This window comes from Ostrinia nubilalis, chromosome 5 (genome assembly GCF_963855985.1).
Source record: "Ostrinia nubilalis chromosome 5, ilOstNubi1.1, whole genome shotgun sequence".
Classification (NCBI taxonomy): Eukaryota; Metazoa; Arthropoda; class Insecta; order Lepidoptera; family Crambidae; genus Ostrinia; species Ostrinia nubilalis.
In genome coordinates this window covers 11,378,413-11,404,584 of record NC_087092.1, presented here as the reverse complement: position 1 = coordinate 11,404,584, position 26,172 = coordinate 11,378,413, and the positions used below count along the sequence as shown (strand labels likewise).

Sequence of the window (26,172 nt, the reverse complement as noted above, 5' to 3'; positions counted from 1 at the left end):
TGAATTTCCACATTTAGACTTGATTTATGTTAGTGTATCGTTTCGAAATACGGGCCTAAAAGTCCCTTTAAATACTCAGCCTATTTATAGACTGCGGAAACACAAATAAATACTCCAATTTGGAGCACGATTGTCAGTGTAAATCGGCATACGAAGCTGATACAAATGTTAATAAAATGCAATAAGCACAACATATTCATTGATCTTCCGCTCGGCTGGGCATCCTCATTGTACCTCCGATCGTTTCAATTTCAGCCTTACGTACAAAAAAATAGAATCGTCCAATTCCCACGTTTTTTCAGCGACAATAACCCGTCATACATTTATGTAAATATACCGAAACACGGTCTGCTTTAAATTAATGTATTCAGAATTTACATTTCTAGGTATACGGCCGTGGTTTTGTTCATTTTCATATTTACTGTTATAATAGTATCGATGTTAAGCTCGAGCCGAATTTGGCGGGCTCGCTTTATGGCTTCCGTATTTTATGGTAATGGGGAAACCTGAGGGGCGGGCAGAGGTCGGGTACTCTTAGATTCACCCTACGCTGGCTCCGGTTTAAAAAATAACATTGGTGTATCCTTTGAAAACAACCGATCGACCCGTGATACGAGTAGCCTATGTTTCGTAAACTCCAGGATTTTCTTCCAGGCTTTCTCTATTCGATATTAAAATAAAGGGGTACTTAAATGTATTTTAAAGTCAAATGTTAACACTGAAGTTAAGTGTCCTTGTAGGTGTAAGGTTAGGTAATCCGTTAAAATAAAGGTCTTGCTCAGTGACCTATAACTATGCATCCAAATGTGCAGTGAACTTTAATTTAGCGAAGTTCAGTGAATAGCACCTACCACATAAAGTCTGCTAAGAATTTTCAGACGGGTCTCAGTTGGCTCTATTACCGTGGCAAAAAAGAGTAAAAAATGAGTAGGTACTTTTTAAATAAGCAATTACAACGTCCTTTACTGAATCAAAGCTGTAATTAAGTCTTCGAAGTCTAATTATACTACACATAATTTATACAATTATAAACTTATTTCGAGCTATTGCTATGCGTCTTAAACAAAGAAAGGAATGTTCTTGATTCCTCAAGTGTCTTAAATTTTCAAGAAAGGAATTCTTGATTCATCAAATTTTTCCCCATAGAACGAAAGAAATACCCATAGAAAGACATTAAACGCTTCAAAGCTTATATTCATAAACAACCGAATTGTAATTCAGGCTTTCTCCTTTGCGACGCATAAATGGCGTATAAAGCTTCACTTATCTTGAGTAGACGTTATTCCCGAAACGTTTTATAATTAAAGCAGTTTCCACGCATGAAAATCCTTTAGATCTTATTTTTTATGGTTATGGGTCCTCATGCGCGAATTATAGAGATTAGAACGCACGCCCACGGCCATACAACTTTATAGGAGTCAATCGTTGAATGGAGCGGGGCAGTATCAAAAAGAACTGGTGTGTATCGGGCCAGTCGTGAATGGTTCCGTTATCAATTTTAGTCATTTTAAGGCTGTTGTACCACCTTATTTTAACTGTAGCTTTTGACGTTTGTTATAGTTAAAGTAAGAAAGTGCAACCCAGCCTTGATAGCTGAGTATTGGGTATCCATAATAATTGATGTATTGACGCACCCACAAAATTCTTGGAAAACTCCACGTAAAGTAACGATGTGTTTTTCCTCCACGTGTAAGTATGAACCTTTATTTTTTAAGATCATTCTACTAGATTCATATGAAACAGCAACTTTTTAGAACCAAGAGTCTCTGAGGCCTGACGATCGGTAAAAATTATGAGTTCTTGTTGACTACGGAACCCTTAAAAGTACCATAACTTTTACTAAATGGAGTCGTTAGTGGTAGGATTGATTTGTGTCAAAATAAAAGTAGGTACCTAGTTAACTAAAAATAGGCAGGAGGACGTGCGGTCATCGAGGGTCATTAGTAGGTACGAGTATGTTCTTTCAAATTACATCCGTAGGTATCCCCTTGCCACGGGGTATTATACAAAATTGCCCTTAACCTACTTGTAATACTTTACCTGTAGGGGTAGGGATACAGTATGCGAATGATCGTTGTTGTACCATTACATACTAATCTATACGTTTGTAGTTGTATAACTTTTTGTGATGCATTTTATCTTACCCGTTTACACAATGTTCAAGTTTTTATGTATGTAAGTAATTTTATAATTTGTGTACCTCTACCAAAACACATAGATTACCGCAAAGTTTATTTCGTATTTATAGGTACTTTTTTTAATAAGACCTGATACTTATTTGTATTCATCAATGCACTTTGCGTACATTTTACAAGTCGATTTTGGTTATTCGCCACCTCTCCCTCTCCCAGCGGGTAAAAGGGACTATTCCCATGCCTCACAACTTGTTTTTAGAGTAAAGTGGGTTTGATAGAATGATCAAAGAAAAAAGTAAACGCAATAATCCAAAAAAAGTGCAAATGGTAATGAGAAAACTGGAGAAAATCATGTGAATAGTAGTTACATACTAAATAAAGATTACAGAAATTCTAAAGAAAGATGAGAAGAATCAATCCAACTTGTACTTATTGACGTTATTGGCTGACATTACAACTGTAATGTAGGGTAAATAGGTACTAAGTACCCACCTAATAGGGTTAAATCTAGAAGAGGTCAACAGTGTGTCCGTCTCAGGCACTGAAGTTTCCAATCCCAATCTCCCTCTGCACTCCATTAAATTAATAATTACCTACTTATTAATTAAACTAAGAAACAAACTTACTTTGCAGTTGGAAAACTCGCCTTCTATACAATCTCACTCAAATATAAGTTTTTAATTAACTATTTTCAGTTTATTTATTTAATTTTGCTGTAAAAAGACTATGCTTTTAACTGAATTGCATTGACTTTTACAGCTTCAAGGAACTGCAAAGCTCAGTAAATTAATATCGCCAGAGAGACGTGACAAACGGAGTGTCCGTCTAAGTCCCTCTTTTTCTTTTTGAGGAGTTGAAAAGTTATGTTGGAGCCTTTATAAGCTTTTTGTAAGCAAACTTAGTGAGAATAAACAAATTGCCAGAATTTAACTAAGATTGTCCTGAATTGACTCTCAAATTGTTCCCAAATAACATTTCGACAATAATATTCTGAGCACTTTCGTCAACTCCTAAACCTACTTAACATTTCATACCCTGAATTTGAAGGCTTTCTTACAAATTACAATCATGACCCCGGTAATGACAGAGCTCAACAAGGCATATTACCAGTTATTATTATAACTCCAAATGTCGAGGTTAAATGTTTCGGTTGAACTCTTTAAGTTTAACCTTTTCCTAGTTCTAATTTACTACCTATCATTATAAAAGTTGATAAGAATAGAACTTCAGTTGATTTGTTTAGTAAATATTACATAATTTATAATTGGCATCATTCGTTTTTATTGAATACAGAAAAGCTCATTAAGAACTTTCTCACTAGTCGTACTCGAGTACCTACATTAGTACAATTTTAAACAACCATTAACTTACAGGAAAAGTAGAAAATGTTCATTTTACTGTCTTAGGCCTCAGCCTCGAACTTAGCGGGCAGCGGGGCGGCGGCGGCGGCGGCGGCGGCGGCGCGGGAGCGGCAGGATCTTATGCGTAAAATCAAATAGACCGGTTCTCGAAAACAGCGGCGCGGCAGCGGGGCGGCAGCGGGCAACGAGCGGGCAGCGGCGAGGGAGCGGGCAACGAGCGGGCAGCGCACTCCTTCTTTTGCCCACATTAAATCGAGCGTTAGGAATAAATTTGAATCGAAATAAAATTGTCACCGTTGTCCAGACATTTCGTTTGCGAATAAAAACAAATATCTCGACAACACAACCCCGAACACAACACTTCGCCGCTAAAGCGCCGCGCGAGCTGCCCGCTTGATTCGAGAATGGGTCTGCGTTGCCCGCCCCGCTCCAGCGCCGCCGCCGCTCCCGCCCCGCTGCCCGCTAAGTTCGAGGCTGAGGCCTTAGCGGTACGAAACCATGCGGTTGTGTCATTTTAGCCGCCATTAGAAAAGTTGAAAACTAACAAAACTAGTTTTAAAACGATAGCAACAGAAAGGGACAAGCCATGTTTAAAAATTCATTCATAATCACAGCACAAATCTAACGCTCCAAAAAGTGGAACAACAATAAAACTCTTCCCATCCAAAAACTATTACCAACAAGTGAAAAAGGCAACGGTCCCTCCCATTGTGAGAAGGTGTCGCCCTTCATAAAGATACAACCTGGAGGACGGTAGGGTTACCATATCTCAGGATTTGTCCTGCGTTTTCAGTATTTTTGGACTTTTCTGATGATTGCTGTCGGATTTTGTAAATCTCAGGATTTTTTGGAATTTCTAATGAAATAGGTAACATTGCCTACATTTTTAAGATTTCTTTAATTAAAATGAAAAATCTGTAAAGATAGTGTAAATGTGTGTGGAAATAAATAAAAGTTAAACAAAGTAAATAAATATTATCAATATTGAGTATCTCTCTACTTGAAGTAATTTTGCAGTATCTCTCTACTTGAAGTAATTTTGCACAACAAGTCACATTTTTATTGTTTTATCTGCGGATTACTGAGGATAAATAAGTGTTGATTTTCACTTATTTATCCCCTGTAATCCACAGTGTGGATAAAAACAATAAAAATGTAACTTTTTGAAATGGCTCAGTACGTTTCAGAGAAATTTCTCAAACTGCAACAAAATCTCAGGATTTTTCCATGAAAATCGGGCTTTCTCCGGACTTTCGATTTTTTCATCTGGTAACCCTAACCTGGAGCCAACCTTTTGGGCCATCCACTTGTACACTGAATGACTTGCCCTTTACCAACAATGAACCCTCGAGAGCTGCTGAGTTATTAGCATCACATTGTTGTTAACGCGTAAGGGCCAATTTCCGATCAGGATAATGTATACTTGTTTGAACAAGTCAAAATGGAGAGAACCTCTATTGAAAAAGTCATGTAACTGCTAAAGTTTTAAAATTACTTTGAAAATGTTCATAGCTCGGAATGTGCGTAGATATCTTAGCAGCATGCCTACAAAAACGGTTTTATACGCTAGATGAAAATTTAATCTTCACCTGAAAAATTCACTACCTCACTCAAGTAGACCCCATGCAATAAATATTATTCTCGGAATAAATACAGTAAGCAATAAGTACATTAAAATAATATGTGTTCGTTAATATGCATGCATTACGTTGACAAAGGTAAAGGTATATGAAAATCCAATGAATGTATTAACATTCACAAGAATCTCAAGTACAAATGTAATTATCATTGAAAGCTTACTTTATAGAACTTGCATGCATTTACAAATTATCAGAATGCATAATAGATTCAAAAATAGAACTTGCACGTAGATATTGAATCAGATTGTAGTCACGAAACCATTTGCAAACTTGGCCTTAGCGAAAATTGCAAGGCATCGCGTCGCGGACGCATTATACTTTACGAGCGCTGTGCACGCCGACCTATAATGAAAAAGCTGGTCAAGCGTGAGTTTGATTCATGCACTGAGGCTTCCGTACAAAAATGTAGGTATGTAATTGATTTGGATACAGGAATCAAAAATCGAAGGTTTTAAAGTACTGAACATGGGTTTAATAACGGAAAGATTTGACTGATTGATAGACAAACTTAATTTAATCCTAGAAATTAAAAACTGTTGTCTTCATATTTATAGTAGCTGGCGGCTAGTTTTCCGACTGCAAATATGTTTTTAACAGCATTAACAGCAAATAAATAAACATGGAAGTTTGATTTCTTCACTGCTCCAATAGACTGCAGGTCTCGAGTATTACTCGTAACAATTAAGTTAATTAATTAAGGTTTTAACATACGGCCAAAGAAATCCTGTAAATAAAGGTTCCGTTTTTTTCTTCAGGGCTACGTAATCCTAAACATTGGCGCAAATAGGCCAAATCCTTTGAGAAATTGAATAACTTTGAGAATCGACGGAGACAAAAATACCTGGTGTTCCCAAATTACACTACTTTCATAAGGGGGCCGCACATTTATCACCCACTGGAGCAATCTAATAAATTGGCCAATATTGGAGAAGGTTATCTTTAACGCCGGCACTTTGTAACTAAGGCCTTTATTAATGTTGCCCGTGAGGATAATACTTAAAATAAGTACTGTAAATTAATTTTGTATATCGGTGTGGTTAGGACTTTTATAGCGTTTGTGGATAGGTATTTCATTAAAAACCCTTTAAAGTTAAACATAAATTCATTTAATACCCAAATTAATATCAGGCTTTGAACATCTGTATTGTTATTTAGGCAATCCAATGTAAATGGCTACAAAAGATTCCTACAATAAAACACGAAACATTTTCAAATTTCAAAAGCATTTTCAACAATCAACGAGTTTTTTACAATGCCTCTAACACTGACGGTCGAATCAAAAGATTCCCACTTTACAAGATTAACTTCGAATCGTATTGTTGCTCACTTCGTTATTATTTTCAAAGTCGTAAAAATTTCGGCTTGAACATTCGAAAACATGTAAATCCGCGGGCGGCGAGCGAATTTAATTTCGGAATAAAACTTCTGAATCACATAAAAATTCTAGGTACGTAACTTTATGTTGTACTGTAAAGGCAGTTTTATGATTGACCGTAAAAAGAGCCTCCACGAGCCAATTTTATTCTTTAATTAGCCGACGTTTCTGTTTTACACGAATTGTTTTGGTACAAAGTTGACAAAATGACGTCATACATATTAATGTTCTAACGAAGCCCGGACTTGCTGGCGGGCTTGGAACAAATTTTACGCTCGTGTGTGTACGTTGCCCTACTTTTTTGCTAATATGATAATGCTGTACTCACGTGAGAGATACTTATCGATGTATTTGTAAAAATCACCAATCATCATGAAACCTGCAAAGACGATAAAGACCAAGAGGTTTTAATCTAAAATACGACTTATTCTTAGATGCTATTGTCCAAAACCATTTTGTAAGGAGATCCCAGCAATAAATAATTTCAAGTCTAAAGCTATAAGTACTAATGAGACTGAAAATAAAATGAAAACCGTGAACCGTGACCTGACCTTTATTTTCATAATTTAAAATTATATCATGTTCAAATCCACAATCATTATGTGGACCTATTGTGTTCTGTGATAAAAAAAGCTTTTTAATTTTTATTGTGTCAGTGGTTGCCTACTATCCTCTACTATCTTGCTATCTTTAGACTTACGTGGTAGTAAAATCAATTCCAGAGGTGGACCTAGAATAGCCTACACGTGACAGCCGGCCTCGCATGCACTATTAATATTTGCGGTGCACCGGGCCTTGACCTGACCTTCACCCCTCTGATATTATAAACCTGTCAGGCCCGAGACTCCGAGAGGGGATGGCGCTATAAAATTGCCCGCAAGGTGAGGACCGCTCATGTGTGCTGCCGCTACCGATCCAAAGGTCAAAGTTGCATCGATAGGAACTCGATTATGGATTCCTTGTAAAGCTTACAAACTGATTCAGCTGAAACTCCACTGATGAAACTTTTCAGAACTATACCAATTAGAATAACGGACACCATTACGGAGAAACCATAGGGGAACTAATTCCAGGGAGCATACATACTCAAGTCGATTATGTAATTGTTTTTTTTTGTATCAAAAATAAAAAGCTTCCTTACTTTTTTTTGCCCCCTAACATAGTCCTAGCTTGTCAATGTCAATTTATCAGTGGCACAAAACTGACAAAACTATGAAATTGCCGCACAAAATCTTAACGACTCACAGTGTGTTATGGGACTGTATAAACGGACATTCTCATTGATTTGATGAAACGTATAGAGCTCAGTTATACAAACATGATAGTAAAACTCCCGTTTGAAAATTCCAAGTAGTTTTCGCGGTATAAAAATTCAAAGTTACCTATTTTTTTACTTCAAAATTATGCAAAAATATTCTCACTCGTTAACTAATAACATTTAATTCAGAATTGTTATAATACTTCATAGAGCTCTTAAAACTACACGTAATAAGCGTATTAAGTGCTTCGTAAACGCATTTAGTTAATTAGGAAAAATGATTTTAGTGATTTTTGTTTTTATTTTTTTTCTCAATTATACCTTAATATATGCAAACATTTTTAATTGCAAGATATAGTCTGATATTTAATCTGATTGTATTAATAAAATCAGCTTTAAACTCCGTGATATATTTGAGAAAAAACATAAAACGTCTTAATAAAATTTTTACGAGTCTAGGGTCGACAATTTTGGAAGGAATAATTCATGTCTAAAAAGTTTTAAATCCCGCCTGTTATGTGCTTAGTGTTGAAGGTTCTAAAAAGTCACATTCACATTGTTTTTAACCGACTTCAAAAAAAGGAGGAGGTTCTCAAGTCGAGTCTTTTTTCTTTTTTAACACCCTTATATTAACTTATATTGTATGTAAGTAACTAACTAAAAAAGTATGTAAACAAATCTAGGAAGTCGAATTTATCCTACCTTTAATAATTTTCTCATCGATTTGAAACCTATGTAAATCGAATGTCAATACAATAATTTGGTACAATCGAGCTAATGATATTTAAACATCCAAAAGAAATATTGCTATCAAAAAGTGATGGGAAATTTACAATTCTATATGGCGCAATATATCACGGAATTTAAAGCTGATTTTTTTTATACAATTAGATGAAATATCAGACTATATCTTGCAATTAAAAATGTTTGCATATATTAAGGTATGATTGAGAAAAAAAATAAAAACAAAAATCACTAAAATCATTTTTCCTAATTAACTGAATGCGTTTACGAAGCACTTAATACGCTTATTACGTGTAGTTTTAAGTAATCTATGAAGTACTATAACATTTCTGAATTAAATGTTATTAGTTAACGAGTGAGAATATTTTTGCATAATTTTGAAGTAAATAAATAGGTAACTTTGAATTTTTATACCGCGAAAACTACTTGGAATTTTCAAACGGGAGTTTTACTATCATGTTTGTATAACTAAGCTCTATACGGTTCATCAAATAAATGAGAATGTCCGATTATACAGTCTCATAACATACTGTGCGACTGTAAATTCTTCTGTCCTGTATTGCTGTACTGCTGGGCTACGTGTACATTTAATAGCGGGAAAATAAACTAAATACACGCTAAAAGATAAATTTGTACGTTCTGTAAATATTTCAAGGAATACCCAGCGAAATTCTTTTTAATTTTTAACTGCAGTTCCCCAAGATTAAATTTATTTAGTCGCAGTGGTAAAACTCATTCCATTAGACCGCCCCTGCAAGGTCACACGGTTGGAAATGTGCATTTTTCTTTCGAATAAATGCTACAGAGTGCTTTAAATTATGGATGCAGTTTAGCCGAGGGAATAAATTTTTAGTGTGTAGCGTAATTGAGGCCGCTTAGCAAGGTCAGAATGGAACTCGTAAATTTTAAAAGTCGTGCAATCCGTTCGGGATATTTTGGATGCAGCAACACTGTAGGCTTGTTGAATTTTACATTTTAATCCTAGTTTTTCGGGATACAATGTTGCTAGAATCAAATGAGCACATAAGCTGAAGGGAAGTGCAGGCACGAATAACAGTAAAATAGAGTGAATTGAAATAAACTTATACGGTAAATTGAAATAAGGTTTGTTTTTTTTTATCCACAACGAGGAAGCTCTTGGCTTGTATCTCACCTGATGGTATGTGACGATCAGGCCGAAGGTGGAAGTTGATATTTTGTTGCATAGTTCTAGTGAACTGGATAAATTTTTAGGATATCCTATGTATCATAAATGTTTTACTTTAAATTAACATTAATACTATCTGAGACAGTTTTTTTTAAGTTATACAAATAGATTTAAAATCATTCTTGTTTCTTTTCCAGTTAATACAAATCTATTGAAAACTGTTTTAGGAAAAACCCTAATTTCCAAATAAGTTCACCCAAGATTTCGCTACGCTTGATAAACTTTATTAAGTTTGAATCATCAAACCAAACCAGAATAAATAACTAAAAGTTTATAATAACGAATAATGAATGAAACCGTGGCGCAAAAGCTCAGTTTACACTTCACAATGTAAACACTTAGCGTAAACCAACAGTTAAAAATGAGCGGTTAAGCCGTAACTGTAGCGGTCAGGGGTACGTTTGTCGATTAGTTTTGTTTACTGAAACTGGATTGAACGCTTGCAAAGTTAATTGATGCGGACCACCAATAGACAGGGTTGTCACATGAATGATTACATGTTTTTTTACATAAAAACACATATAAATAAAAATAATTTGATAGATATGTGTTGCTTACCTACTCGTGTATCTATTTATTGACCTATTTGACGTTCAAATATCCGCTGAAGTAAAAAAAATGGAAAAGATATCTTAGAAACTATTAAAATTCGGGAAAAAGTGTACGTTCACCTATTTTTAATTTATAAAATAACATCTGTCGGGTCAGCTAGTGTAAAATATAAAAAAAAACTGGTACCTATTCCTTACTTTGCAGTGGTGGATACCAAATGATAATGATGATGATTCTTTGTATTCAAAATAACGTGTGAGTTACGTTCCATTCCAAAATTAACGCACAATCATATTATTTAAAACATAACTGAACCAATTATAACAGAAAATACGAGAGATATGGTTAAATGTTCGATCAAAATTGCTGTAATTAAAGCAATAACGACGCCGACTAGCCAAATAGCTGATCGATCCCAAAACGGATTTCAATTTGCATTTTAATAGTTATTTTAATCCACATCAAAAATTGCTTTATAATTTGCACTGAAAACGGTTTAACATTCTGATGTTTTAAACCTTTTTAAGCAAGCGTGAATAATTATGGCTTTTCATGACATTCAGTAATATGCAATACAAATTAAAAATACGGTGCTGGAAAAGCGCTTATTTTTAAATATGTGTCATTCCTTTCCTGAGCCGCAGAATACTTATAGTACAACCAGAGCCGTAAAAATGTGGGTTACCATAAAAAAATAATTTTCAGGACATTAAAATATAAGACAGAAATAAAAACACAATATCTACGTTTACATTTCCTTTTATGGAAAAAAAGGTGTAAACTTTTATAACCATTTAGCTTTTTTGGGTTGTGTTTAAAAGCCTAGTCATCGTGCTGCAAAATTAAAAGAGTTAGTTTAAAAGAAAATACTTTTAAAGAGTTTTAAGCACGCATCATAATAATTTTTATATCAGAATAATCCGAGAGTAATCGATTGGTTTACGTATTGTATTATACCTGTATTATGTTGAACTACCCTACTAAAGCACTTGTTTTTATTTAAAGTTTGCTGTTCACAATGCCACTGGAGTTTGAACTTCAGTAAATTGCAGACATTATTGTTAATTCTATACAATCATCGATGACCTTTCGTTGTAGTGTTGACGTGAGGGTAAACATAATTTTACCGTTTGAATAAAACTTTCCATTTAAAAAAACAAAACATGTTTGAGTTTTGAAAAGTTTTAGTTAAATATTCTAAATATTTTAGTAAAATCTAACTACAGCTTCTCCGAGATCTTGTGCTCTGCTAACTTTGAGCAGCTTATTTAATTAAGATGGTTTTTAGGACAACAAATTAAAGACAGGTTTATTATTAGTAGAATTATGTCAAAAGACAAATTAATTTAATACGGAAAGTAATTGGGTACTATTTGCAAGGCAAAATTGAACATTAGTAAATTTTAAAGGGTCACAAGCCTTTATGTTGAGAACTAAAATGAATGTCCCAGGTTTTAAGGTACAAAAACAATTGTGTACAAATTACGTTGGTGTCCTAATTAACAGAGAACATCTGGCGACCCTATTAAAAAGTGGTTAGGTTTGGCGAAATATTCCAAACACCGAGATGTTTTACGCTAGCTCGTAAAAGCATCCACAGCTGAGTTATACTCCGAAAGCTTGCTGTAACTCGTGTGGTTGACCATTATGACCATAACTACCCATTTGGCTTTTAGCTCACGACTTGAGAGGCTAGAGGTGAGTTAGTGGCAGTGCGGTTTGCTATCTGACTACTAGTAACACTGTTATGAAGCTTGTAGTATTGAAATGGGCTGGCCAAAATAGTCACTTTTTAAATTTCGAAAAAAAAGGAAAAACTTTTACTTAATTAACTAATTAATTAGCTGTTATCCTTATTCTTATCCTATTTGACACTGTTAAGTATGAAGCTTCGAGAAATATTTAAATAGGGTAGCGAGCATAGTTCCGTATTACTATCAAATAAAGAAAAAGGTAGATATTTCCATTGTTTCCAAGAAAAAATATTTCTTGAAAGCTTTCCTAAGACTCTCGTAGAGTAGTAGAAACCTAACAAGTGCTGTAGATACGAATTCCATACCTATAAACTTGAAAAGCGACGTCCTCAATCTTTATAAAGGAAGGCGCTGGTTCATGCCGCTACCGACCGGGCGTCGTGGAAATCATTGGGGGAGGCCTATGTACAGCAGTGGACGTCCTGTGCCAGAAATGATGACGATGTTTGGTGATGATGTGAGGAAGAGTTCTACCGCATATACATTTCTATTATGGCACATTAAGTAGAGGCCGGAAGTTTCTTTTTACGGCGCAATGCAAATCTGAAATGTTTAATTTAACTCGACCTTCGTTTAACTCTTAGCTACGTGGGAGTTAAGAGTTTGGAGTTGTTTCTATGATTTCGTAGGTACATAAAATTTCATAATTAAATCTACAAATGTTCGTGAATGTTCGATGTGCTTATTAGCTGGAATGAAAATCAAAGTGTAATTTCCAATTATTATTGTCATTAGAACGCTCTACCTTAGCCTCGTGAAGGCAAATAATTTATTTTTTGACGTAAAAGCCTTGCCTTGAATGAGAGATATCTATTCAATGTCAACTTTAGTATCACTAAATATGGAAAATCTATTACCATGAAGCTGCGTGTACTAATTATAATTTAAAATTGTATAGTTCAAGAATTTCATGCCAATTAATAGGTACCTACATAGAATTTGTCCAGCAGTGGACGTCATTTGGTTGAAACGAACGGATACATAGAAACATATCATTAGCGGTAAACCTAGCAAAAATAGGTTATAAACTGAAGTACCTTGCCGTTGAAATCTATACGAAACGTTGCCGGGTCAGCTTAGCTCTCACCATTTTGGTTACCTCATAAATTTCAGTTCGACCACTGTATGTTGGACCGCAAATTCAACCGGTGACCCGGTCTTAAGCAACAGGGCGAGTGTGACCTGTATACCTGTACACCTGTACAGGGCAACCTGTATAGTACACTGACTGAACAACAAAGGCGAAAACGTGTAAAGTGAAGTTACCTAGCCGCAGACTCGTAAACTCGGTAAGGTACGGTGGCATTCACGGACTGAATTTGGAAACCGCGATTTTGCGAGCCATAGCACATACAAGATACAGTAGGCTAACTCCGTAGAAAGAGTTATAGCCTATTTAAGCACGTAAGGTACTTAAACGGCGTATTGTAATCAATTGTATGAAATTAATAAACTTACAACTTAAACGGTAGATTATGGAAGATGTACCTTTACCTACATTTATGACTCTCATTAATTTCGGTTATGTTTTGTTACAGGTTCAGGAGAAGTCTACGGGCTTATGTAATATGGTATGATGACGTTATATTTACTTTTTTACCTATTATTAAACTCAGAAAAGTAATATGGTGCTCTAATTGTTTAGCTCTTGTTACAGATTCACAAAAGAGGACTTGAAAAACTAAACCGAATATTACTTTACATACTGCACTGTAAATTTTAATCAAGCAATGACTGTGATGGGAAGTTAGATGTAGAAGTGACGTATCGATGGGAGCCGCATGGAGTCGCGCGCGCAGATGAGTCCGCTGCCCACCAAGCACCAGCGGCCCGAGGCTACCTACAGGAGCTGCTCCCAGTCACTGCCTCTTGACATTCTGTAAGTGTCCCTTCTGCAAGCTTAGTAGGCTTTGACAGCCGCTATCAGACGAGTCTGCTGCCCACCAAGCACCAGCGGCCCGAGGCTTCCTACAGGAGCTGCTCCCAGTCACTGCCTCTTGACATTCTGTAAGTGTCCCTTCTGCAATATTTATATTTTTTGATAGGCACTGTCGAGTGGCGACAACACACCAAGCACCAGCGGCCCGAGGCTACCTACAGGAGCTGCTCCCAGTCACTGCCTCTTGACATTCTGTAAGTGTCTCTTCTGTAATGTGAACAGTCTTTGACAACCGCTATCAGATGAGTCCGCTGCTCACCAAGCACCAGCGGCCCAAGGCTACCTACAGGAGCTGCTCCCAGTCACTGCCTCTTGACATTCTGTAAGTGTCTCTTCTGTAATGTGAACAGTCTTTGACAACCGCTATCAGATGAGTCCGCTGCTCACCAAGCACCAGCGGCCCAAGGCTACCTACAGGAGCTGCTCCCAGTCACTGCCTCTTGACATTCTGTAAGTGTCCCTTCTGCCATCTCACTAGTCTTTGACAGCCGCTATCTGATGTATATTGCGCACTAAGCACCACCGGCCTTAGGCTACTTTGAACAGCTAGTTATCAGACGTGACTATACACAGGAATTGCTCCAAGTAATGAGCAAGGGCTTGCAGATATTCCTTAAGCATCCCTTTGAATTTATTTTCAATCGTCTGCCATACTTTTTTGCCTTTTAATTTTATGCAACATCAGCCGAAGCTGTGTACAGTAGCTGTTCTATATTGTACACACGGCCACACTGTTAACTATCCATTTCCGTTTTTGCTCTCGCTCTAATCAAATGGTGATTCTTTGCGATAGAACGAGATGACATGACTAGCAATGGTAACACTGTTGCCGATAGTACATAGCACTTATTAATCGTTTACAGCTTATAGTAAGTAATCCTTTTTGCAAGTGTCTTTGGCTGTCACTTCAAACCTTCAATGCAAGTAACTCAGCAAGGCGTAGCTTTGATTTCACTAAAACAATTGGCCGGTATTATCTTACCATTCACTCAAATTGAATCACTGCAATTAACGGTAATGGTCTGTCGAAAGATAAGGAAGCAATTACGATATTAATATCGGATCAGTTGGTAAGCTACCGTTACTGCGAACCTTAAACGACAATGAGAAAAATGTGTGGGAAATGGAATGTAAAACAGTAGTTTTTTCGTAGTAGATATTAAAGTTTCTTAATTGGTGAGATTGGATATTTTTCTCGACTGCACCTAAGTGAAATGAAACACTCTTGTAGGTTGTTCTAACTTGTATTTCAGCACCACTGATTTACACAATTCCGACATTATGACGTCATCTTAATAGTACCTCTTGCTTTGAACGGTCAAATCGAACTGACTGTCCAGCGGCATGCCAGCGATAAGGTAACTTCCCCTTCCATCAGTGAAAGTCGACCGGTTCAAAACGACTTATCGACGGCATGCTCCGGAACTAGTCAAATGCAATACTTATTTCATAATTAGCTGTTATCTTAATTTTTAAAATACTAAAATGTATACAATAAAAATCTTAAATAATTAAATTAAATAATAAATATGAAATAATTGGATTTAATACAAAATAAATTCTAAAATCATTCTAATGTCTGCAAAATGCCTAGGAAGTAATCAAATAAAGTATTTTAATTTAATAACGGGTTTTTGGGTTCTTCTAAAATACAATACAAATACTAAAATTGTTGCAATAACTATTTAAAAGTAAAGAATAATCGTATAAAATACAATATAAATTCTAAAATCATTACATAAGTATTTCATCTTCCCCATTAGCAAACCAGTCTAATTCAGGCCTTAGCTTGCCTGAGGTCGAATATAATGAATCATGTACTGAATTATGCCCAATCACTGTATCAAATCAATCCACATTCCACAAATATTACATTAAGGCCATTAAGGCTGAGTTGCACCATCTTACTTTAACTTTGACAAACGTCAAAAATCTGTCAAACTCCATACAAAAAACACCGGTTATCGTTAAATTTACGGTAAAAGTTAGATGGTGCAACTCAGCCTAAGTGTACCATCTACCAGACTGCTACTCTTTCACGCCTAAACCACTGGACTAAATCTAGCTGACAGTAAAGCCATAGTCAATAGCTAGTAATATAATTAAAATAATAATCTTTTCTACCAGATGGTTGCCTCGTTCCTCGTTCCGGCCGGCAGAGGGCGAGTTGGCGGACTGCGTGCTGGTGGTGGGAGTGTCGCGGCCGAAGCTCGCCGCGGCCCTCCTGTCAGTCACGCTGCTGTCACTCTTCCTCACCTTCCACGTGCTCTATGACAGCGCACTCTATAGCATACAGGTGAGAGACACACGACACGACACTGCATAAACATAAACACAACGCCGAAGCTCGCCGCGGCCCTCCTGTCCGTCACGCTGCTGTCACTCTTCCTCACCTTCCACGTGCTCTATGACAGCGCACTCTATAGCATACAGGTGAGCAACCACAAAATACTGATTTAACTCAAATACAACACATACAGAGTGAATTTGCAATCAGTGTCCAAATTTTTAGGAGCGACTACTTAATCGATTTACGTAAAGAACACTTTATTTTTCATATTTAATTATTTTTATCCGCCGCGCCCGGTTTTAAAATTGGCACATGTGGATAATTTATTTACTTCGTTCATTAAAAAATACGTACACAAAAGTAACTGCAAAGCTTAATGGACATAATGGTGTGGAAAAATAAGCCATAACCTTTAAAACTTATGATATGGACACCCGCGAATTAGATTTTCAATTTGTTCTTGCGAAAAATATCACGATTAAAATTAATTAAGATAAAGTTGTATTGTTAAATTGTTCTATCATATATCACCCTGTATTACACTGAAGCTCGCTGCTGCCCTCTTATCCGTCACGCGCCGCTGCTGTCACTCTTCCTCATAATAAATATTCTTCCCTTCCTATTTATAAATAACAATCACAACAAATTCTCGTAATCCTCAACAAGAAACACCTAATAATAATTCACCGTACCCAACCGTGATAAACATTTCCCTCGCCATGGTATAAGGTATAATCCCACCTAATTTCACCGTGAGATATTAGCCCCGGTTATCAATACTCCGATATATTACCCACTTACTTCTTGCTTCGATCCCGGGCACGTATGAAAGGCACTTTCACGTACACTCGGCCGCGATATTATGGGTAATATGTGCAGATAGGGAGATTTACAGCTGTACTCTCCAGCTAAAAGCATGGCTGCAGTTCTATTAAATATACATAAAGTACATGGAATGGGCGATACTGGCGCGATGGCGTTTGGGAGTAAATTTTACATTAGATATTAATATCTTTACTCCTTGTGTGTTACATTAAATCTATTAATTTAATTCATGTAAGTTCTCTTAAAACTAGTTCGTTTCTATTTACTCAAAATTTTCAAACGAAAATCACGAAGGAAAAAAAATACAATGGAAAAATGCTTTTTTCAAAAGTACCTAGATAAGTTTTTGCCGATCAGTCACTTACACACTGACACTGTTTACTACGCCCGTATTCCCAAACAATACTATGACGTCTCACAGTGCGCGTGGACGCACAGGGTGACACGAACTTATCATCACAGGGCTCTAATCAACGCTGTGCGTTCGATTTGCTGCTTCACTTAAGCAAGTATCTTTTGCGAATACGGACGTAAGTATGCTTCTTGCATTATTAAAACTCTACTGACAGTGAAGAGAAAATTAGATCACTCTAATTGTCGGCCTCGTGCGTGACCCACTTTAATCCGGGCTACACATTATGCCCATTTCTTCTTAATGTGTCTAAGATCATTAGGAAGAATGAGGGTTAGGTCGGCGCGTTTCATATTTCATCACTCCGCAGACGTCACGTATAGTCCAGTCAATAAAGCATTATAGATGGAAATCCGAGGAACACAATTTCTGACTTCGGGACTCTATTTAGACTAGTTAGGAGGTGAACATAGCAAAAGTCCCCGCCCTTAGCCCTTGAGCCGGCGAGGAGAGGGGGGTTTAAAGGTACCACTTTTCGGTTTTTCGCTTAATCCTCGGTAACTATGTGTCCTAGTAACATGACTACTATGAACCAAAAAAAGCTTATTCAATTTGCTACAGGTGAGATAGTAAGTTTTTCTATATCTCGGTTGTTTGGTCACCACACGAAACCAAGTACAGCGTGATGCTCGAGCGGATTCAGAACAAATTTATAAGATATTTATATATGAGACGGTACGGGGTGTACCCATTTTACCCGTTGAAGTATCCCACCTTATTCGTTCTGGGCATGGTGGGGTATAACGAACTCAGGGTGAGGAGGGAACTCGCACTGTCCATATATATTTTTAAATTGATGCGAGGCAAGGTGAGTAACCCTGAGCTCCTGGGACACATACGGTGGAGCGTGCCCAGCCGCTACGTGGAGCGGAGGCGGCGGCCGCGGCTGCTGGACACGCCGCGCGCGCGCACGCTCCTGCTGCGGGAGGCACCGCTCACTCGCGCCATGCGCCTTATTAATACGTTAGCGGATCGAATTGACTTATTTGCTTGCTCTCTGAATGAGTTCACAATAGCTGCTCTATACGTGATTTGTTATTGTTAAGATTATTAGAATATGGTTATAGATATAAGTTTAGATTAAGCATTATTTAACAAAGTATGTTATACTATCGCATTAGGCGTCAACCTGTAATGATAGTTATAAGTGTGGAAAATAAATAAATAAATAAAAATAAATAAATCTTGTAAAGTTTTTGCGGCATCTGCTCTAGAAGGTCTGTAATATTGGAAATTTTATTTTTGTCTTACATGTTCCCATTAGGAGAAAATCGACTAAATCAACATTGAGCAAACATTATAGACATGCGGGAGCACGTTAAGCTTAGTTCCAGGGAGAGAACTGCACCGTGCGTATATTTAGACGAACCACTTGGAGCCACTTTTGACTCCTCATCACTCAAAAACTACTGTGCATTAACACTTCAAATTTGGCTCATGTGTTGAGACTTGCAAGATAAAGATCAGCTTCAAATTTCATAAATATACCTCAAACGGTTCTTTAGGTATTGACGTCATGTTCACCACCTAACTAGTCTAAATAAAGTCCCGAGGTCAGAAATTGTGTTCCACGGATTTCTCTCTACACCATCGTTAAAGCATTCATTGACTGGACTATAGCAAAATATGAGGTGGCACTTAAGTATAAAACTATAGCGTTTAGCTGAGTCAGTGCTTGAGGTATGGCAGCGACACGTTTTTCCCGTAGTACCTACCTACCGCTCCCATATCCAATGACCACCTATGCAAGCGCGCGCAGTGATCGCCATCGCCGATGCGATCTGCATGCATTGGTTTAGCTGAAGCTTAAGCCACATTTAAGCGGTAGACCAAATTGTAACACGAAGCGTATTGATGATATTTTTTTATTGATCGAACAATCGACTTATTGCGACTGCTTACTCTTTCTAAAACCAATCGAGCTATCAAATATGAACAAACATACTGTATCGGCACGTATCTCCTCAATGTTGTCGTGAACCGATTCTCGTATTCAATAGGCCGTAAACCTTAAGCGCATTTTACGCGGATTTAAACACGCACTCGACAATATGCTTGTGTTATGTCACGAATAAACCGCTTATTGTCTAACGCAAGATGGCTGTCACTTATGTTGGATTTTATACAGGGTGTGTCGTAGCGTCGCCTTAGCATAAACCTCAATGCGGGAAATACACTGAATATTGCTTACAAAGTCACTTTGATAGGCAGAAGAAATATTTTTATTTCTACTACAGATGACTGTTGACACTTTCACAAAAATATTTGGATAATAAAAGCAAACCAGTAAATTGGCACTTGCTATTTTTATTTCATACCTTTTTATATCAAACCCATTCCCAGCAAAAAAACCAGCTTTCCCTATTAGATACTTTTTCTGAACTGTACCTTAACCTAACCTACTTAAGAAATGTATTTGTAAAACAAACAAGGATTAACGTAGAACTGATATGGTTGTTTTAGAATATGAGCCTTGTGTCGGTTTCATAACAGCCCTTTCGGTGCGTGTTTCCCGTGGGCGTGCCGACCAAGCCCAAGGTAGGCCTGCGCCTATCGCGAAACTCATAATTAGTGATGTTTGGATACCGATAACTGAGTGTATTCGAATGCACACCGAAAATCCAACTTAAGGCATCTTAGGTTGCTGACACGTGCTAATTTGCAACGAAAACGTGTTGTCGTCTGTTTCTGGCAGAAAATATTTTTGGTAAAAATATAAGTTTATTCTTAAAATAACAAGTATTCGTTTCGTCAGTGGCTTAATTATTATATGGTCTGTTAATTCTTCTCAAATTGTCATACTATTGGTAATAATGAGAATATTATATTAACCTCATTTATTTAAATAAAACAATAAATGATTTGTAGTCACTATCCTCTACAGGTGTACTTATTTCTTTTTTTATGTTTCATTTTTATTTGCTGTATCCAAATGTAATTAATCACTTTGAACGCACCACCGCTTTTATAGGTCAGCGATCTCATAAAACCACTATTGTGTCGAGCGTAAAATCGATAACATGAATCGGGAAGTACGTCAGATGTATCCCATCACTAGTCGTGGTCGTAACAGTAATTAATGCGTGGTGTTCTGCAGATAGCACGACAGCGCCCTTCTTTATGACACCCTGTACTTCAGAGTTATGGCGTAATGGAAATTGTTACAGTTAACCCACCCTTTTGTGCATAGGTCAACGTTAATAAATTTACCTTATAAAAATCGATCATACTATCTAATTGACTGATTTCTTATGTGATGCGATATCTTCAGGGACACATATCAAATTAACAAGATTTTTAATTTTTTTTTGTTTATTTTTTTGTATTAATAATTATTGTTTACTAGCTGACCCGGCGAACTTCGTACCGCCTTAGCGTAGAGATTTTCTTTATATTTTTTTCCGTAAAAACCTTGTACAGAGTATTAGAAAACTACAAAAAAAAAATCAGCCAAATCGGTCAAGCCGTTTTCATGTTATGTCGTGACAACGGAAAACGGGTTTCATTTTTATATATATAGATTATCAGCCCGAAATAAAAATTCATTTAAGTACAAGATCGTTAACCTTAAAAATACAACACCCAAACCTCACTGATTGTGTATTCAATGATTTGCATACAGTTTATTAAGTCTCAAAAATAAAAACAAGTACCTAGTTAGGTAACTACTACTGTCGTAGCATAATTAATGCTTGGTGTTCTAAGTAACCATGACAGCACTCTACTCTACTTAACACCCTGTATTTCAGGATAGTGCTTAGTAGAATTTGAAACAGTAAACCCACATCTCATTCCTCAGTGAAACTACGCGTTAAGGATAAAATAATCTTCTTTATACAATTTGTTCGTCCAGCCAGAGTAGACTGACTGACCGATCCATTTATTTATGCAGAGTCTACTGAGTCTAAATATTTGGATGCACCAAATCAAACATTTAGACATAGGTTTTTAGTAAATGTTAATTTAATTTCGTAACGTTTGTAAGATTGTTAAAATCGTACAGTTAGTTGTATTGTTTACGCACTTTTTCGTAAGCATATGCAGAGCCTACTCATCTTTATTCTATTGTAGCCATGGGCATGGGGTTCAGCAATTCGGCGGTGGCGTGCATCTCCCGCCACGTTTGCATAGTAAACCGAGCCCGAGTTTATATCTCGTTTGAGTACGCCATAAATAAATTTAAGAGGGACGTGAAACTTTAATAGTTGTTCACAAAAGGATTTACTTAACAGGATATCGTTAACGTTTGTTAACGACCGGATCGTGAATCGCGCTATTGGTGTTACCTAATATCTCGATTTTACTTCGATATGCTATCAAGGCTTTATAAGAACCTAATACAGTTCTCTCTGGAGATAAACTTAAATATTTTCTATTTTTACATGCCCAACAGACTATTCTGAGACCTTTTCTCTATTTTATAAGAACACCCACACGTTCAAGTTTATTACACGAGTTTCTCAATTTACTAGCTCAATACATAGGTGTAGCGGAAAATATTCAGGTTTCCTTAAAAAATACCTCTCTGTAGACTACCTAAGTACCTACTAGTAGTATCTACTAACCTCTACTTAAGTACTGACTCTGTGCAGGCATTGCGATGATGTGAACAATGTTAAACTTTAAAATTGTTTAATCTACATATATGTATAAACATACTGACACTTAGATCACTTAATTTTATAGGTACCTACCTAATTTTAGTAACAATTTAGGATCTCTATGTAAAAATGAAACCAATACCTCCTTCTAACACCGACCGTGAATCATTGTAGGTACTATTGATTAAACGCCGCGACCAGCACAAAGATGTGGAACACTGTAAAAATGCATGTCACTCATCCACCATTATTTACTGCCTCGGTCTCATTCAACAATTTGCATGAAAAACGGGTTAAACAATCCATTAACCCCTACTACAAATCACAGATCTGCAGTCTCCAAAATAAACATAATATTTTGTGATTTATTATGCCACACCCTGATTTAATGGGGGTCATTTAATAAAAATAGATTGATTGTGTTCAGGTCCCCATGACAAAAATAAAAACCTGACGGTTATAATTTATGGTTAAACAAACTTACCTTAAGTGAAGTTTGACCGTAATTATACGAGTCGCTGCATCCGAAGAGATTTTCATATTTACCAGGTAGTCCACTTCTCATTGTACTAGGCATCGAACATTTTAGAGCATACAATACAAAAAAGTACTTGTTATGACTCGATATCCGGCGGTAGTGGGGCACGCTTACGTCACACCCCTCCAACCGTCGAGTCGTCATTCATTTCAGAGTATGATTTCGCTAAAGTTAAGTAAGGGTAAGTTAAGTGTAAACTTAGGGGTAGGGCGGGAATGAAAATCTCTTCGGATGCAGCGACTCGTATAATTACGGTCAAACTTCACTTAAGGTAAGTTTGTTTAACCATAAATTATACTTCGTCGCTGCATCCTTGAGATTTTCATATTTACCAGGTAGATGTTTAGAGAGCTTTAGTGAAATCAAAACTATGATAAATACGTTATTTAAATAAATTAGACCTTTATAAAGAATATTTATACATAATAGGTATTATCGTTAAGTAAAGTACAGTAGAATCCCGATTATCCGGATCAATGAAAACCAGGGGTGTTCCGGATAATCGAAAATCCGGATAATCGATTTCAAAGTAAAATCAAACAATAATCAACTTTTTACAACAGAAAGGGTTTTTCAATACATCATTTTTAGTCTAAAAATCTAAATTTTAGACCATTGGTCATCCATTTCTTTTAACAATGAACTAAGAAGACGTCTGTACCATGTTACGGTAGCGGCGCCTTCGGTTTTTATGGGTCCAGACCCAGAATTGGTAATTAGAAACTGTGAAGAATGAGTCCGGATAATCGGATATCCGGATAATCGAAGTCCGGATAATCGAGATTCTACTGTATTATCAAAATGCGAAGCAGAAGGTCTTGCTTCAAAATTTAAGGATATAATTCAAGGTAATTTTCTAGATTAGCCTGCTGCTTTTCTTTTAATCGATTCTATGATAACTTTTCAACGATTAGTTGTTGCATGACGGACACTTTATGCGGAATATAATTTTAGGTTATATCAATATAACTCTCACGTAATGAAAAAATATTCAAATAATGTTTAATCTATCCTAGAGGTTCTTGCATTGTGGTAAAATTTCTTCGTAGTTTGAGATTAGTTTTTTAGTATTAGTAAGGATACGAATATAACTTGTTATTTCTGTAAACTTGTAAGAAATAATTGTATTTGCTGGAATAATAACTCTGATATTGAAAACAATACTTTAAAGTGCAACTGAGATCGCCCGGGTGCTAAAGTATTAGTAAGTATTAAGTAAAATCACCGGTAAATATAATAGGCCAGGTGTCCCATTCTTCTGCGAATTAATATTTTTACTACTTCTTTTTTATGTAATAAATACTTAATAGTATTCTGATGGTAATTTTCTGCTTCAAATAAAATGTAGCTGTTGTTTGAAATTTTGCCTTCGCTTTTAAGTTTACACAATAGTTAACTGTTTTCTGGGGTCAGATTTTTTATATTGAGCTATGATAATTGAATTTATATCTAGTTTAAGATTTTTATTTCCCCAAGAATTAAAACAATTCACTAACGTGAGAGAAGCACAATGTTTAGTAACACTAGCTTTGGATTGGAAACATAATAACCAAACTGAGAACGATAACTTTATATTAACAGAATATAAAATTAAAGATTAACTAAATAAGTGGGTACTTCGCAAAAATTTGCGCGCAATCCGTGAGTATCGCCAGTCAGCGTGCTCAGTCCGACAGAACGTCGGCACACAAAAGAGGTGGCTTATTCTAACTACGTTCAGGTAATGAAACGTTTTATTAAACGTTTTTGCAGATAAGTGTGTGTGTATATAAGATAGGATAACATTTATTTATTTATATTTTTGCACATAAAACTGTACAGTGGCGGACTTAATGCCAAGTGGCATTCTCTGCCAGTCAACCACAGGTCTAGTAGAGAGACTAAGGCGGTGCAATAAACATGAAAAATAAAATATATAGACTTTGATATATTACCACTTTTCCTTTGTATATTTACTGAGTTTATCTGTCAGTAGCACAAATTGAATTATTTATTTACTTTTAAACGCGGTCTTAATAAAACAATAGTTAAAATAAGCAATATTAATACTCATCATGTCAAGACCGATTTCATGTATCGTATATAAGTATACGCTTAGAGCAGAGAGCGTTATCTAAAATTGTACTTTGATGTCATTTTTCTGAAATTAACACTTCATTGCATGCAGAGTTTACCTCTAATTGACTGTGTACGTTATAGATGTTATACTTAGTGTTTTAATAGAGCTTAAAATATGCTCTTACTTACTTACACTTACACAAGAACGTATGTTCTTGGTAAACCAATAGAATAAATAAATTAATTTATTTATTACCTTACTTTTACTAAGTAAGTAAATAGTACTTCAAAAAATAATATATTTCCTTGTTTTGTCTTATTGTTTGTCAAACCAATTGTGTTGTGTGAGACCCACAAAAAATAACACTCAAATCTTTTATTTCAGTAAGCTTGAAGATGTTACAGAGGTAACCTTACGGTAGCAGAAATATTCATACATCGCACAGCTGTCTGTAGCCGATTAACTGTTTCTTAATTATGATGTTATAGGTAAATATTTAAATTAAATAAATAATATTTGTATTTATTGCTTATCATTTTTTGCGATAGAAAGAAACCACAACCGAGAGCCGACACACCAAGTCACGAGTTATAATGTACTAACGTGAAGTTGGGGCCATTTCCCACACTACATATTTAGGAATAAATATTCGATTCGTCATTCCTATAGAATGATAGTTTATTAGGTATTGTTAACGTTTGGATTCGTTGTTATGTCGATAATATTTATAGCAATTTACCAGTTTTTTGTTAACTTTGCTAAAAGTAAAAAGATGATGATGATAGGTATATTAAGTAATGGGTATCTTAAGTAGGTATCTTGCTTGTGGGATAAGACTCTTTACATAAAGTCATTAATTTAGGCGACTGAACTAAATTCTTTACTCGAGTAAAAGATATGAACGTAAATGGTTTACGATTATCGTAGAATTACTCTTCTCAGTTAAACTGGATTTGATATACATATCAAATATTTATGTATAATATGTGTTGAAAAAACATTGCAGTTCTTAGGTAGACCAAAGTGAAAATGTTTATAAGTTGTTGGCATAAGCTTCTGTTTTGTAACTATGGAATGAAGCTGGTATACTGGTTTAAATTAAACCTTATCACGAGACCAGAATAAAGCGTAGAAAGCGGAAATAGTTCGCTGTTGTTTGTTTTGGACGAAATTGCTGTAGCAATCGCTGGTCGTCGCTGCTGTTCATAAGGATGACCGAAACTGAAACTGCTGATGTGTTTTGGCACTCAAAACCTAAAGGTAGGATTACTGCTATTAAATATCTGATATAATTATAATCTTAATAATTTTGGTGTTTATCATGCCACCGTTCAATAAAGCTGCTGCTCAAAAAATTGCGACAGTTGCACTACTACTGTAGGGTGTTGGTGATGTTTGCGCACGCGCACACATACAGTAACCGGATGGTGTTGAGGAAAAGAAATGCGTGAACCGGTTACCCCACACAGAGGCAAATATTCG

At 36.1% G+C, this 26,172-nt stretch overlaps 1 protein-coding gene across 1 annotated transcript in view; it reads left to right on the top strand.

Annotated features, from left to right (window-relative positions):
• Nucleotides 1–26,172, top strand: part of LOC135072267 (heparan sulfate glucosamine 3-O-sulfotransferase 1) — a 59,229-nt gene that overhangs the window by 22,294 nt on the left and 10,763 nt on the right. Inside the window, exons 2-4 of the mRNA XM_063966204.1 lie at nucleotides 13,565–13,597; nucleotides 13,684–13,905; nucleotides 16,093–16,261. Of these exons, the coding sequence (XP_063822274.1) occupies nucleotides 13,808–13,905; nucleotides 16,093–16,261 (267 nt within the window). The 5' untranslated portion in view covers nucleotides 13,565–13,597; nucleotides 13,684–13,807. The remainder of the gene's footprint in view (nucleotides 1–13,564; nucleotides 13,598–13,683; nucleotides 13,906–16,092; nucleotides 16,262–26,172) is intronic.